At 38.0% G+C, this 16,405-nt stretch overlaps 1 protein-coding gene across 2 annotated transcripts in view; it reads left to right on the top strand.

Annotated features, from left to right (window-relative positions):
• The window catches only part of tafa5b (TAFA chemokine like family member 5b), a 57,367-nt gene that overhangs the window by 20,141 nt on the left and 20,821 nt on the right, over nucleotides 1–16,405 (top strand). The window contains exon 1 of one of the 2 annotated variants that reach the window (XM_051884962.1): nucleotides 784–2,006. The exons of the other annotated variant lie outside the window; for it this stretch is intronic. Within the exon in view, the coding sequence (XP_051740922.1) occupies nucleotides 1,916–2,006 (91 nt within the window). The 5' untranslated portion in view covers nucleotides 784–1,915. Of the gene's footprint in view, nucleotides 1–783; nucleotides 2,007–16,405 lie in introns of those variants that run through there. 2 annotated transcript variants of the gene reach the window in all.

The following is a 16,405-nucleotide window of genomic DNA, read 5'->3' on the forward strand; positions in this document are numbered from 1 at the left end:
GTTGAGAGTACATAAATTATTTTGTTTGTGTTAAAATAACATTATAGAAACAGGATTTCCCCTTCCCATCATGCTTTGCACAGGGCTGGATAGGGAGATTAAATGTTGAAATAAAATGTTATTTTATGCGGGGGTTTTTTTATCAAGAAGAAAAAATTGGGAGACTTAATGTTTAATGTTCTTTTATGTTCATATTTAATAGAGTTTCTGGTATGTTAGTGTTTTTGGAGGTTACGATTGTGGTGAAGTTAGAGCGTGCTTGGGTTGAGGACCTGCTAACAACAATTAAAGTTGTTTTAATAATAAAAAACAACTATTTTGGGCATGCCATGGATGTAACAAAACCGTCTTCTGGCTAACGCCTAACAATAAGAGTCTTTACAGAGTAAAGATTTTGTAAAGGTTTTGTCAGATAACATTTGTGAAGGTTATAAAAATTGTTCTTGAATGCATTCACTAAATAAATCAATTAAACTGGATCATTTTTGTTTTATATTAATTGTAGGATAATTAAACTTAATAGTTTTAGACAAAAATAAGAATGTTAACCTGATTCAACTTAATAGCATTGAATTAACCTTAAATAATAAACTTAAGTTCACTGAAATTACAATGTTAATTAAATGCAACATAACCCAGTTACGTGGAACCTGCTGACATAAAAACGTTAAGTAAATCCAACATATCATTTTTTTGAGCGTACATACAGTAGTATACTTTACATAAAAACATAAAATTATGGTTTTTTTTTTAAGTAAAACTATGAATCAACTTACAAAAACAACAACAACAACAACAAAAAAATTGTTTTATGTTGCATTTACGTTATTTACTATATACTATTTATTGTCATATGTTACCTTGGTTTGTTTATGTTTGTGTGATTGAACTTGTGGCTTTCCAAGATCTTACAGAAACTATGAAGTTAGAAGAAAAAATGCAGTCACTGAAATCATCACTGTATTTTTACAGTAAAGTTATGGCAACTACAACTAGCTTTTTTTTTTTTTGGAGTAAATAAAAGAAAAAAAAAACATTTCATAGTGTATTAATATTCATGGAAACTCCCCTTTGATCCACATATTAAACAGCATATTAAATGTAACTTTTTGATTGAAGACGCCTTAACTTAGCCTATGTATTCCTGTCAGGTGAAAATTAAAAAAAATGAGAAACGAAATATGGCAAAAACGTACAAACTGCATTTTAGAATAAAAAACTTTTTTGGAGTTAAAAAAAAAAAAAAAAAAAAATTCTGTTGGCCTACTGTGACCAGGTATCCCCGCGCGCTCTCTCCATCTCTCTCACTCGCTCTCTAAGCGGAATCGCTCGGAGATTGACAGATTTAACAGTGATGACGTCGATTTTCAACCAAGATGAAACTCGCGTGCAAACCCGCAGCCTCAGTTAAATAGGAGACGCTCAGACGGGCAGCACCGCGCGCTTTCTTGGGATGCACGCGCGTCCGCACAACATTTCTCCTGGGAAGTCAACAGAAGAATGCAGTAGACTAGAGACCTCTCGCGTGATACTGGACATACTACTGAGGTCTTTTCCTGGACTTTAACGGAATTCCGGGGGCGACAGTTTATGTAGCTCGAGGCTCGTGGGTGGATGTGTGAATACATGCGGCCAATCGCCTGTTAAATATTACGGGACGACCAGTGAGCGAGAGACTATGCAACGGTTAATGGGGCACGAAGTGTCAGATGCCGCGTTGAAACTCGTATTGAACTTTAATCTCTCCGAATAGAGACCTGTCGCGCGAGCAGTTTCCACACATATCAACAGAGGCTTTTTCCGCATGGAAAGTGTCCTTACCGATCAGCCTGTTCTTCCTGAGAATAAGGGAATGTTTACTGCGTGTTGAGTCGGGATGGATGTGCTGTTGTAAACGCATCAGGTCATCAGAGAGATGCAGCATCTTCGTGTGGCGTGGGCGCTCGCGGGAGCGGCGGTGGGCTTTTTTCTGCTGTTCTTGATTCAAGCGCATTTCTTCGGCGAAGGTAAGCAGTACTCCTTGTCCTTGGCAGAATTAACTGATTGCTGGAAAAAAAAAAAAAAAAAAACACACACACACACACATATTAAAGTGCTAATTTTACGATAAATGATTAATAAAAACAAGCAGTTGTGGCGGCCGGAACTTTGCCGTAAAAATCTGGTGATGGTGTTGCAAACATTTTGATGACTTTTGGGTATTTCGCGTTATTTATTTATTTATTTATTTCTCCTAACTGTAGGCTATATACGTCATTCAATCATATAGCCTAATATTAATACCAACCCATTTGGGATATTAAAATCTGTTTGTTACTGTGAAATGTACTGATAATTGTACAGGTGGGACAATGGAAGGCCACATGATAACTGCGTTAATCAAAATTGGCCTTTACAGCAACTATAATGGCATAAAGACAGACCACAGTTACACACAAACATCAAACACCATCATACATTAAAATAATGCAGTAAACTTGAGCTAAATAACATGAAATGCCACATAAAAAAAACTCTGCGTTCGTGTGTGTAGGAAATTGTGGGATGGGGATGCCTCTTTCTCCACAAATTATAAGGTCTACTTACAGAAAAAATATTATTTCAGCAATATTTTACCATAAATGTATACGTACTGCCTTCTTAAATATACAATTCAGAATTTGTACTTTTTAAAAGCATTTTGTTTTTACAGTTAAACAAACATCAAACACCAAAATAATGCAGTAAACTTGAACTAAATAACAAAATGCAACATAAACCTTAAACATACATTTGTGTAGGGGATTGGGAATGGGATGGGAATGCCCCTTTCTCCACAAATAAGGTGGTTTCTAAGATTTACTTACAAAAATATAATTTTACCAATATTTAAATTATAAAAGTATGTACTGCCTTGTTAAACAGGCTATGCAAAATAAGAAATAAGGGAGAACAACACCTATTAATTTGTTAATATCTTTTAATAGGTGTTCTTTTTACTAAGTTAGATTTAATATTTTTTAGAGTGCCATATAACACATCAGGCTTGCACGGTATACCGCGATACTAAAGCTTCAAAACACTGGCAATGACACTGTTTATAAACGGAAGTATCGCCAGTAGTGCCCTAAGTAATGTTGTATGTGCGGCAGTAACACTATTTAAAACGTTTATTTGAACACTTAATGGCTGCAAAAACATTACAAGAGAGTCTTTTTGAGTGCCGTTGCCTTCCTGCTGTGCCCTGTGTAGTAAATGCCGTGTGATTTGCGCCTTATTGAGTGTTCAGTTCAAACACGTGATTCCAGCTGATTCTGTAATGAGAAGTTGCACATTATTGTTTGCGCTGTGGTTTATCAGATGAAAGGGACTGAAAAGATTTTATATTAGCAGCTCAAACATCTCTACTCAACATCATAACATCTTTACATTTCTTTTATTCTCTCAGTTCGTGCTCATTTGACCACGCTCATTTGTGCCTGAATGAATATTAGCCGTTTTGAGCGAATTGTTTGAATGAACGATTCAGTGACTCAATCATTAAGACTTGCCGCCACCTACTGGCGGTTTTAGTTTCCCATTTAAAAGTAGACCTATTATTTCATTTTTTTCAGCATTTCATATTTCTATATTTAGAATTTTATATTTAAAATATCAATCTCATAACATTATTTATGCTATTGCAATTGTAATTGCAATAATACCACCGCATTAAACGGTCAGTGTAATAAATCTAAATGTCACTTCAGATGCAGCTTCTGTGCCTATTCTGCAGTGCTAAGATGCATTTTGTTTACACTGATTTCATTTGTAACAATAGCCAGTCTCATTAATAAAGTATTCAGAGGAAAATCTAGTCTAGTAGTTTTCATTTACATCTATGTATTTATGAAAATCTGGTCCATTTTGTAGATTTGAATTATGAATTAACACAATACTGCATGATACTGTGATATTACTTAGTATTGGTAGATATTTTTATGGGATCATGACAACCCTATATTGCTTGTATCAGAAAGCCAGTACAGTGCAAACACAATGAGATGGCAAAGACACATAATATTCTTTTTTTTTTAAAGAATATTATTTCCTTATTGCTCTTGTAATCAGTATCATACACATACATTTATATATGTGTATGATACATATAGTGTACGAATATATTCTGCCAGTGTATGTGCATCAGTGATACTCATCTGGCATCAGATTTGTGCACGACCTGTCATGCACTTAAATCTAGTTTAAGGCCAAACCAAGGATCATCTGTTTGAATTGCTACTCCGTTTATTTACTTAAGGAAATGCCATGTTAATATAAATGTCATTTACTGACTTTCTTTGTAACTGAACAATCACGTAACCTAGTTTAAAGACTAAGTTGCATGCTGATATCAAAATTATTTGGTTTTACAATTTGATTTACAATCATTTGTTATTAGAAATGATATTGTGAATGGCATATAGACTGGATTGTGAAACGCATTGTGAAGAAACCTATAGAAAGACACATCTGCCTGTATTTTCAACCTGACAATCCTTGAGCAGACCAGCATTGTGAATAGGTAGATAGATAGATAGATAGATAGATAGATAGATAGATCGATAGAGGTGATGATGTGACACCATAGAGCTCAGTCTGACATCTTTTGGCTTCTATACGCTCTGGAAAGAAAAAGCGAGAAAATTCTGCCTCACAAAATTGATCCATGTTACATAAGTGTCTCAGTATAAGGAACGATGTGAAATAGTTGAGACATGTTCATGACCAGTGTCTAATGTTTTTAGCTCAGAGAACAGACAATTATTTTTCAATATTCAAAAACGTTCTCAATACAGATCTTTAAATACAGCACTAAAGCAAGTTGGAATTGCATTTTGATCGACAGCCCTTGCAGATGTCTTTAGTTTTAACTAGGGCTGTCAAGCGATTAAAATTTTTTATCTAATTAATTACATGATGTGGCGATTACTTAATCTAATTAATCGCAAATTAATCACACTTCAAATTTGGCTGAGAAATTACTCCCAGAAGATAATTTAAAGTCAGTATTGTGTAAAGCATCAAATAGACATTAAAAAGTAGCTTCAGCAAGAAATAATTCATTTGATTCAACATAGAATTTATTACACATACTCTTTTTGGACTATTTTTGGGTGAACTACACCTTTAATGTTTTTTGTTGTTGTTGTTTTTAAATGAAATGATAATCTAAATAATAAACTAAAACTGCCAGTAGGTGGCAGTAAATGTTTTAATGATTAAGTCATTGAATTATTCATTTGATTCGTTCAAACGGCTGATTCATTCAGGAGTGAAGTAAATGTTTCTCTTTATGAATGGTCCATTGAATCATTAGGCAACCCTAATGGTTCACCCGATTCGTTCAAAACGTGGATTCAGAAATGAAATGCTGCTGTGTGAACAGTTCTGCTTTGTCTTTATATTTTTGTTGGCAAATTTGAGCAAAACAGACAATAATGTATCTAAAATAACACAATATTAACTTCTTATTTATTGAACTGTATCAGTATCACATTTGGACACCGTGCTATTCTGGACAGAAAAACAGCACTCGTGTGATATTGCACTCATTGCTCGTGTGATACAGCTTAACTAACCTATATCATATGATGTAAATATGAGACAAAAACTCAAACTGACATTTTTTTGTCCTTTATCTTGAATTTTAGGGACATTTTAACTACATTCTTTAGGCTCCATCATGCAGAGAGTTGTTGTCCTGCTTCATATTCGTCATCAATAAACCTAAGTAGGTCTGGGGCGAGGCAAGTGCGTTAAATGCGTTAATAATTTTAACGTGTTGTTTTTCACCCTAATTATTTAATCTAATTAACGCGTTAAATCAACAGCCATTGATTTTAACCAATCAATGGACTTCTAAGTGAACCAATGCTATCATTAAGTTCAGAGTTCTTTCTGTGTGTGATACCAGTATAGGTGTAAGGTTCAGTGCGTAAGAGCAGTCACCCATTATGTGTGAGCTAGCTTTGAACAGCTTAAAGGTTTGAGTTGGCCTGCCGCCATGGCAAACAAACCATGTTGGCCTGGTTGCCACAGTAACTGGGCTTTTAAGAAAATAATTGGAGAATGCATGGGTTTGCTTCTCACAAAGTGCCAAGGAATAGAGCAGTGACCTCCAGCATAGTGATAGAGAGAACCACAGGAGGCATCTGCCCGAACGCTTTTCATTTCCAACATACAGAGACTTAGTGCAGCGTTGGGTGTTTGATATTATAATGCAACCGACCACAGACCTTAGCTCACATTTTCCAACATTTCTCCATTTATTTTCTTCTTTAGGTCAGTTTTGTTTATGCTTAATTTAGAATGGATTATCCAGTGACTTTAAAAATATCATTTCATCAATGCTGATTGAACAAATAAAGTTAGTAAGTCAACACGAAATCCAAATTGACCATATTTACTTTCCTAATACACATTTCAGGTGTTATTGTGAATGATTCAACAGTGGATGTTATGAAAAAATGTTTTATCTTTCATTAAAAATAATAACTTGCTTCACCACTGAAACAACTTTCCTTTTCAGCTGATGCCACTTTTTAAAAATCTCGCTTAAAGTTTGCACAATTTCATGCCGGTTAAAATGAATGAAACACTTTCCTTTTTTTGGCTGATGCCATTTTTTTCTTTCAAATCTTGCTAATAATGAGTACAATTTCATGCCAGTTAACAGTAATGCAGTAAAGACCTACTTTTTCTTAAGGATGATAAAATGAACCCTTAACATTTTTTTATTTTTAATATTCTGTTTAACTCAGAAATATGTCATATTATAGAAGTAAATCAGTTTGCAAATGCTGATTTTAAGCTATTAAAGCTCATAAAAATGTATTATAAATGTATAGATTTTTATTGAGGCTCCATTTTGGTCTCATTTGGTGCTTTGGATGTAATGTTGTAGTACTGATACACTGTTAGAATGGCACCCTTTTATTCAATACTTTTTGCAACCTCCTTTTGCCAAGATAACAGGTCTGATTTTTCTTCTATAATGCCTGATGAGTTTGGAGAACACCTGACAAGAGATCAGAGACCATTCCTTCATACAGAATCTCTACAGATCCTTCAGATTCCCAAGTCCATGTTGATACACTCTCCTCTTCAGTTGTCTGTAGGGTTCAGGTCAGGGGACTGGGACGGCCATGGCAAAACCTTAATTTTGTGCTCAGTGACCCATTTTTGTGTTGGTTTTGATGTTTGTTTTAGATAATTGTCCTGATGGAAGATCCAACCATGGCCCATTATAAGATTTTTAGCAGCGGCAGTCAGGTTTAGATTTTTTTATCTGTTGGTATTTGATAGAATCCATGATACCATGTATCTGAACAAGATGTCCAGGATCTCCGGCAGAAAAATAGGCCCACAACATTAAAGATCCAGCAGTATATTTAACCGTAGGCATGGGGTACTTTTTATTCATGTGTGCACCAAACCCATCTGGTGGGTTTGCTGCCAAAAAGCTCTTTTTTTTAGTTTCATCTGACCATAGAAGCCGGTCCCGTTTGAAGTTCTAGTCGTGTTTGACAACTGAAAATGCTGGAGTTTGTTTTTGGATGAGAGCAGAGGATTTTTCTGGAAACCCTCTTAAACAACTTGTGGTGATATAGGTGCTGTTTGATATTTTCTTTCAGGCTTTTCTTTGACTCAACTATTTTCTGCAATTCTCCAGCTGTGATCCTTGGAGAGTCTTTGGCCACTCAAACTGTCCTCCTCACACATTAAAACAATATAGACACACGTCCTCTTCTAGGCAGATTTCTAACATTTCCTGTTGATTGGAACTTCTTAATTATTGCCCTGATGGTGGAAATGGGAATTTTCAATGTTTAGCTATTTTCTTACAGACACTTACAGCACATCAGAACTATACTCTTTGGTTTTACCCATTGTGATAAATGATTAAGGGAATTTGGCCTTTGCATTACCTCATTTATATTCCTGTGAAACAGGAGTTCATGGCTGCATAATTTCATGATCCTAGTCACCCTGGTGTGGTAAAAAAAAAAATGTAAATATGAAGGGGAATATAATTCATATACATTTTACTCATAAGAATTTTTAGGGGTACCAATAATTGTGGCTGACATGTATTAGAGAAAAACATTTATTTCATAATAATGTGATTACCCCTCCCCCACTCATTAGTTTTACTTTAATGAAAGGTTAGATTTTTGTAATTTTTTTGAAAGGATAAACTATGCAGATTTTTTACATAGCCTTCTTTGGTCATATTAACCAAGGGTGCCAATAATTCTGACAATGACTGTATACGAAGTGCCTGACAGAACCCTTTTTAAGTTCTATATAGAATATTTAAGAAACTTTTTGAGCAATGTTGCCGAGCAATGTTGCTTGGGCACTTTCCCGTTGAGAATGGGCAAACAAATCTGGATACGAGCAACATTGCTCAAAAAGTTGCCGCATGTATCATCACCTTTATAGGAGTGTATATGTTACTGGCAATGTGTGAAATCCGGCATTGTATAGAATGCCAAGGGAATATATAGAATTTGTAGGCAAAGTATGAAATGGTTTATATTTCACACATTTCCTAGGCATTCTATACAATGCCAAAGGGCTGGCTGGCTTGTCATTCTGTATAATACCTAGGTAATATATAGAATGCCTAGTAAAGTATGCAAAAATAATCACAAAAACCAGTAATTTCATACTTTGCCTAAAAACTTCACACATTGTATATATTCCTTAGGCATTCTATACAATACCTGCTTTTCACACATTGCCGGTAACATATATATCACAATTTAAAAAAAAAAGTTTTGTTCATCATTTTTTTCTTCCATTGTGTTTTTTTTATGCCATTGGCTGTTCAGTTCAAACAAAATGACTGACCATTGAGTTCAGGTCATGATGACGATGAGAGCGAACTGGAAGAATTACTCAAAAAACAAGCATTTCAAATGAACAGTTGGCTACAAAGATTACCATTACTGTGGCCACCTGAACTCCCCCAGCAGTTGCTAATTGATGGAAATAGCTTGAAAGAGGATGGATGCCAGACTAAAACCATGGAGGGATTAACAAAGTGGAACACTGAGAGCTGTGGAAGGCTTGCGTGTCTTAACAAAGTGTTCTGCGTACGTTTTAAGTATTCTAAATAAATTAGTTTAAAACACTCCCCAGGAGTCCGTACAAGCAGACGTCTTGCAGTCACACTTTGCAGGGGCTTTTTGGTATGATTGGACTGTGAAAGCAAAGATTTTGGCTGCCTGCTGAGCTCAGAGGCCAGCCAGACTGACCTGGCATCAGGTCCAATCTCAGTCTGACTGTCATTACTGACTCTAAAGGAGACCCTCGTCCCCCGCCAGCCCTCCCTCTGACTACTGCTCCAATCTAGACAAGGATAATAGGTGTATAGGGTGACAGGAAGGAATATATACTGTCCAGATAAAATATCTTGCTTAGCTCTTAAACAAGTTATAGGCAGTTGAAATTATGATGTATAGCAACTGGCTGAATAGTAGAATTTGTCATAAAAAATGTTGACCTAAAATATATGATACAGGATGTAAAGTCTTCAGTTTCAGGTTGCAATAATTCTGTCTACTCAATATAAAAGCTGTACTCAGTGTTTTTATGGTCTTGGGCTTGCCACAGTCTCTAAGGAGATGAAATAAGATTTGGACATATGCAACATTTTAAATGTACATTCATGCATTTGGCTGTCACTTTTATTTCAAAGTGACTGACACTGCATTCAAGGTATTACAATTTATATGCCTATGGGAATAGTTTGAATAAAAATATATATATTTTTAATTTTCAATAAATTAATTTATTTTATTTTAGAAAATATGGTTATTTTACAAAATAAAGTACATTAATTTTATAAATAAAATAAACTGACATTTGTTGTAGCTTATATATATATATATATATATATTTTTTTTTTTTTTTTAGAAAATATGGTTATTTTACAAAAGGGTCTTTATTATTGTTATTGCATATTTAATACAATGAAATTCAGTTTGGAGCAATCCAGTATGCAGCACAATAAAAAATAGATTCATATATTTAAGAACAGATAAATAAATAACTAAGAGTACACACAGTTAAAAGAGTTATTGCCCAGATAAATGCCCTGATAGATAGATAACTAAGAATACACACAGCAAAAAAGTGATTGCCCAGATAAATAAATAAATAAATAAATAAATAAATAAATAAGAGTACACAGAGTCAAAATTAGTTATTGCCCAGGAGTCCCAATTATTGCACAGTGAGCAGTGATGGTCAAACCTGACAAGCTGGGGTCTATCAGTGAGGAAACTTTTGATCCAGTGACAGAGAAGGGCTCCCAGACCCAGTGCTTGTAGTTTATTGACCAGTTTTATTGGACTGATGGTATTAAATACGGAGCTATAATCCACAAATAACATCCTGACGTAGCTGTTAGGGTTTTCCAGGTGTGTAAGTTCTGTATGCAGTGCAATTGAAATTGCATCGTCCGTGGATCTGTTGGGCCTATAGGCGTATTGATGTTTGTCCAGGTCTGAAGGAATGTATGCCTTGATGTGGGACAGAACCAATCTCTCAAAGCATTTTAGGATCACTGGGGTGAGAGCAATTGGCCGGTAGTCATTCATGCTGATAACTGCAGAAGTTTTAGGAATGGGAATGATAGTGGCAGTTTTCAGGCAGGTGGGAACAGTGGGCTGCTGTAACGACAGGTTGAAGATGTGTTTGAACACTGCAGTGAGCTCATTAGCACATGACTTCAATACTCGTCCTGAAACGCCATCCGGTCCCATTGCTTTATGGCAATTAATGTTGTATAATGCCCTCTTAACCTGGTAATTCTGGAGAGTGAGTGGCTGATCGCATCACAGAATAAAATACATATATTAATGTTTTTTTTTTTTTTACTTTAACCATTCCTGACTGTGATGTGTTGTCTCATAGCTGACCTTTCTTTTTGTCTTGAATTTGACTTCCTGTGGTCTTTTTTTTTATGGTCTTGGGCTTGCCACAGTTTTTAAGGAGATGGAATCAAATTTGGTAACATTGACTTACATTTAACATTTTAATTTACATTTATGCATTTGGCAGTCACTTATTTTTTCCCTGAAAATGAAATCCAAGACTTTGCTATTGCTATGGCATATACTGTTCGAGCTATAGGAACAGTTTATATAAAATAAAATGAAATATAAATGTTATATTTTTTATAAAATAACAGTATTTTATTATAAATGTATTGATTATATAGTTATTTGTTAAAATAAATTAAAGTATATATATTTTTTTTAGTTTTTTTTTAAATATTTTAAAATAAATAAATTTATTTTTATTTTATAAAAAAGAGTTATTTATAAAATAAAATACATTCATGTAATTTTAGTTTTATAATCGTTTTATAAATAAAATGAAATAAAAGACATTTGAGCTTGGAGTTTGTTTTCATCTCTCTCAATTCACAACATGAATTTTGGCCAGTGATTTATTGAAATAATGAACTTGCCTAATATTTGTGTTATCTTTTTTTTTTTTTTTTACTAGTTAAAAAGTCATGGTTTCTAATTATTAAAGACTTTCTGTTGTCTCATATCTGACATTTCTGGTTTTTGTCTTGACTTCCTGTGGTTGTGGGCTAAACTCCAACTCAGACTATGGCGTGTTTAACATCTAATTATTCTATATCACACATGTCTATGCAATATCCTAATTGTCTTATCAAAACTCCCCTGTCTCAGAACATTATATTATTCATATATGCTTTTGTTACTGGTGGTGTTTCTTAATGAAAATATCTTACAGTTAAATGAGGCCAATTGACTCACATTGCAAGGCATAAAGCTTTCGGTTATAGAATTGAACTGAACGATCTTGGCATGAGAATGAAGGCTGATAGCATCGTGCGGTGCGCTGGTGGAGTCCAGCATCGGTCCCCTGATGATAGACTCCCTTTTCACTCCATCACTTTTCTGACAGCCTGTAAAGGATAGCTTTTGAATTTCAGATCAGCACAGCCAGCAAGTCTCCATCTCTGAGATGCATGGTTGGCAGCTCTTTCATCCCTAAAACGCATGCACTGGAGTATACAGAAGATCCTGGGGAGAGAGCGGAGAGGTTGGAGATGAATCAGACATTTCGCTGTCAGCGGGGCTATTTGAACAGACAGGGAGGGCGTATCATCTATCACGAGTTGCGCCGCTTAACACGTCTAAGCTGTAGCACTTAGAGGCATTTTAGAACAATGCAAGCAAATCTGGAGCTTATCGGAGCGGTGTGGCTCCGTGACCATTAGCAAAGTGTTGACTTGCATTCTTGCCGTGTTAATGATGTCATAATGGCTTGTCCTGGGGTGAAACCGCTGCCGCCTCAGATTCGGTGTGTTTAATTGTGTTTTCCTCTGAATTATCCCAATGGTCGTACACTATAATGAGAGCATGTTTACATGCACACCAGTATACTGATAACTCACAAAAACGCCTCAGGTTACAATTGTAACTATGGTTGACGCTTCTGCATGATTGCCTCTTGAAGCACGTGTGTAATCGGTCCAATGGTGTGGTGGGACGTCTCCCCGTAGCATGTGACGTCATGACCGTAAGCTCTATAAATAGTGCCCGGACCATGGTTACAGTCGTAAGGGAACTTGTGCTGCGTCGGAGATAGCGACGCTATGGGAACAATAATACCCACTTCGTTGTACTGACAAGTGCCTGTCTAGTGTGAATTATGGTGAGACATAAGCACCTGGGACCCCAGTGTGGGATCCAAGTCTAGTTTGTAGAACCTCACAAATATGTGCGGAGAGGACCAGCCTGCTGCTTCACACATTTTGTAGGGATCCCCCTGACAATGTGGCTTTTGAAGCCGCCATACTCCTAGTTGAATGAGCTCTGACAGCCATCGGTGAAGGCTGTCCAGAAGCTTCATATGCAAGAGAGATTCACTATCCACTTGCTCATTCTTTGCTTGGATGCTTGGGCCCCTTTTCTAGGTGACCCAAAACACACAAACAATTGATCAGTCTTACGCCACAGGGCAGCTCTGTGAACATAAGCATCCAATACTCTAACTGGGCATAGCAGATTTAGCTTTTCCTGGTCCAACGTCCAAAAGGGGGTAGAAAAAGCCTGCAAAACTATAAATTGTGCCACATTAGTGGAGACCTTGGGAACATACCCCGACCTAGGGCGTAGAAAGGCTTTCACCATACCAGGTGCAAACTCTAAGCACGATGGGGCAGCTGATAGGGTCTGAAGGTCTCCTACTCACTTTAGCCGTAGAGAGGCCTTTCTAAAACAACGGCCAAATCCCAGGCCAGTACCCTCATGCAGCTTGCAGGCCTTAGCCTCAAAGCAATACAGAGGAAATGCGACACTGATGGGTTTCTCCCCAATTACTCACCACCCAAAGGTGTGTAGTAAGCAGCTATGGCTGCCACGTTAACATTCAGAGTGGAGAGAGATAACCCTGCAGAGAACTGATCCTGCAACTCCAGCACGGTACCAACAGTGCAGTTAACTCTGTCCAGCTGGTGATTTCCGCACCATAAAGTGAAAAATCTCCACTTTGAAGCATATAGTTTCCTCATTGAGGGAGCTCTGGAGTGAAGTATGGTCTCAACCACCTCAGTTGACAGACCAGACTCTAGGAGTTGGGTCCCCTTAGAGGCCAAACCCACAGTTTCCACAACTCCAGGTAGGGTTGAAAGATATAGCCCTCTGCCTGAGCCAGAAGGTCCCACCTGACCGGAATCTCCTACAGAGAGAAGGGACATCAGGTCCGGGAACCTTACTCGGGCCGGCCAGAACAGGGCTACTAATAACAGGCGGACCCCGTCCCAGTGGATTCTCTCTAGAACTCCTGGGAGCAGAGTGGAGCTGTGGAGCTGGATGTGTGAGGGAGAACCAAAGTCGTTTCTTGAGATGCGAATAGGTCCACTTCTGCCTGGCCGTACTCCCTCCAGATCAATTTCACCACCTCTTGGTGGAGTCTCCATTCCCCAGGCCTCAGCCCCTGCCTCGACAGGATGTACACTGCTTTCAGGGAGAGCAGCTTTCCCAGAGCCCAGTTGAGAATCGGGTGTGCCAGTTTGTAAAGTGGGCAATGCCACAGACCCCCCTGATGATTTATGTAGGAGACCACTGATGTGTTTTCTGTCCGGGCAAGCACATGATGGCCCTTCAGGCCTGGCAGGAAGTATTTCAAAGTTAGTAAGACAGCCATCATCTCCAGGCAATTTATATGCCAAGAGAGATGATGACCCCTCCACAAACCCTGAGCTGAGTGACCCACCATGATTGCTCCCCAGCCTGTGAGGGAATTGCCCATTGTAAGCATTTCACGAGTTCACATATCCATATAATTAAATAGAGTAAAAGTTTTTGGCGTGCTGTCCGGGGAGAGGGCTCCGAGCTCGGGAATTTTAGCCCAAACCCAGAGTACTCCCCCCGGTGTGGTAAAAGTAGATAGAACTAGAAGTGAGGAGATGGGGTGGAGGAGGGATGCTGATAAACTCTCAGATGAACAGAGGTAAATCTGCTGAATTTATACCTCTTGACATTGGTTGAGTTGATTAACTGAATGCTCTCCACCTGTGCTAATTAGGTTATTTATCTGAACTTGCTCCTCCTGAACTTTGTTAATAAAACATCATTTTGCGATGACAAGGAGCTCCGAGCACGGGCCCTTGGAACAAGAACCAAGGTTTCTTCCACATAACTAAGGTACAAGAACCAAACTGAATTTTGTATCCTCTTTCTATCGTAAGCAGAACTCAATGTGACACATTTGGCATAAATTCCCATGCTACCTAGGGTAACCAATCTCTCGAGATTGGTCCCTGGCAATTTTCGAGTAGTCAGTTAAGCGCCCTGAAGCGGATGACCAACAGGAAACAACTGAACTGACTCCTCTAATAACCTCCTCGGAGGATGCGAGTCTCCCAGTGACACAACACCTCCAGGCCGACACTGAGATCTGAACTCGCTGGAAACTGCTGCGCCCCCGAAGCACCAGAGGTGGCGGGGTTGGCAGAACGGTCTCCTAAGTTCACTGAGGAGAAGTGGGCACCATATGCTGAGGTATAAACCACTTCTTCCTGGAGGGTCCTGCCCTAAGAGACCTGATGCTCCTGGCAGAATCATGCAGAAACGTTCCCATAACGTCATTATCTCCAACGCAGCATGAGTTCCCTTGAAAGGGAATCAGCTTACTTAAATAGCCCGTTGTCCTGGTTTGACATGCTAACCAATAAACTGGGAACACAAGTAAACCATGTTTATAAGACTTTATTAATAAATCAGTTTTTTTTCCTTGTAGAGATGTCAAAACATAATCATTTGTGTATCTGACTCAGAGTATTCCATATGCTATACAAGTTATGATGTTAAATAAAGCATTAAAAACTAGGGAGATCCCGATCTGATCCGAGTCACTGAATACCAGTAATTCACCGCACTGACCGTCAGAAAGCTGCTTGGCTAGAAAGTGACTTCTGTATGAGCTGTGCTTCATACATTGCTACGCTACTGACAATTGACCTTTTTTGCCCGCAAAATTTTGCTGAAATATCGCTAATGTGACACACCTTAAGGACGCTTAACCACACACCCAGACATACGCACTACAATAAGCCAACAAAATGCAAGTTATTGTGTTTACATCCCAGGTGAGGTAATGGGCAAAAATCTAGCGGTGTCAATCAGTTTTGCTGAAGGTGTTTATGAGTTTACTCTGATAAAGGAAAATAGATTAACATGTTTACATGACCACACACATTGTCGACTTATGCATATTCAGGTTAAGAACATGCATGTAAACACTGAATGATTGTTTACTCTGACAAACGGGATGTAGAGGGGAAAAAAGGGTGGCAGAGGAAAGGAGGCCACGATAAGGTGGCGGAAAACATTGGCCGTGTTGGGTTTGTCATAAAGCCATAGCAGGACCGAATGAATGAGTGAGAGATTAAAGGAGGGGCGCTCACAGTCTGCATTCAGTCACTGCAGAGCCAGACTTTGCTCCTGGCATGCTGATTAGCCTCCATGAATGGCTCTATGGACTCCTCTCTCTCCGGCAGCTATCAGAGCCCAGTCATTACGGCCTATTTGGGGCTGAAGTTGGAAATGAATGGTGAAGCTTTTTTCTTCCAGCTTTGGAGTGGGGCTCACCTCTAGGGCACCGTGGAAAAAGAGAGAGAGAGGCTGGATGTTGTCAAACATGACAGGACGAGAAGATAACTTTTTTTTTTTAGAAAGGGGAAAAGGCAGTGCCACCTTTTTACCTGCCATTGGTTTTAAGTAGCAACATTTGCACGTTGATATTAATCAGAGATGATCACTAGAAGGTTCTTAACACAAATGTACGAATTCATCTGCTGAACTAGATACTTTTTTATATGCATATGGCC

This window comes from Ctenopharyngodon idella, chromosome 24 (assembly GCF_019924925.1).
Source record: "Ctenopharyngodon idella isolate HZGC_01 chromosome 24, HZGC01, whole genome shotgun sequence".
Lineage (NCBI taxonomy): Eukaryota > Metazoa > Chordata > Actinopteri > Cypriniformes > Xenocyprididae > Ctenopharyngodon > Ctenopharyngodon idella.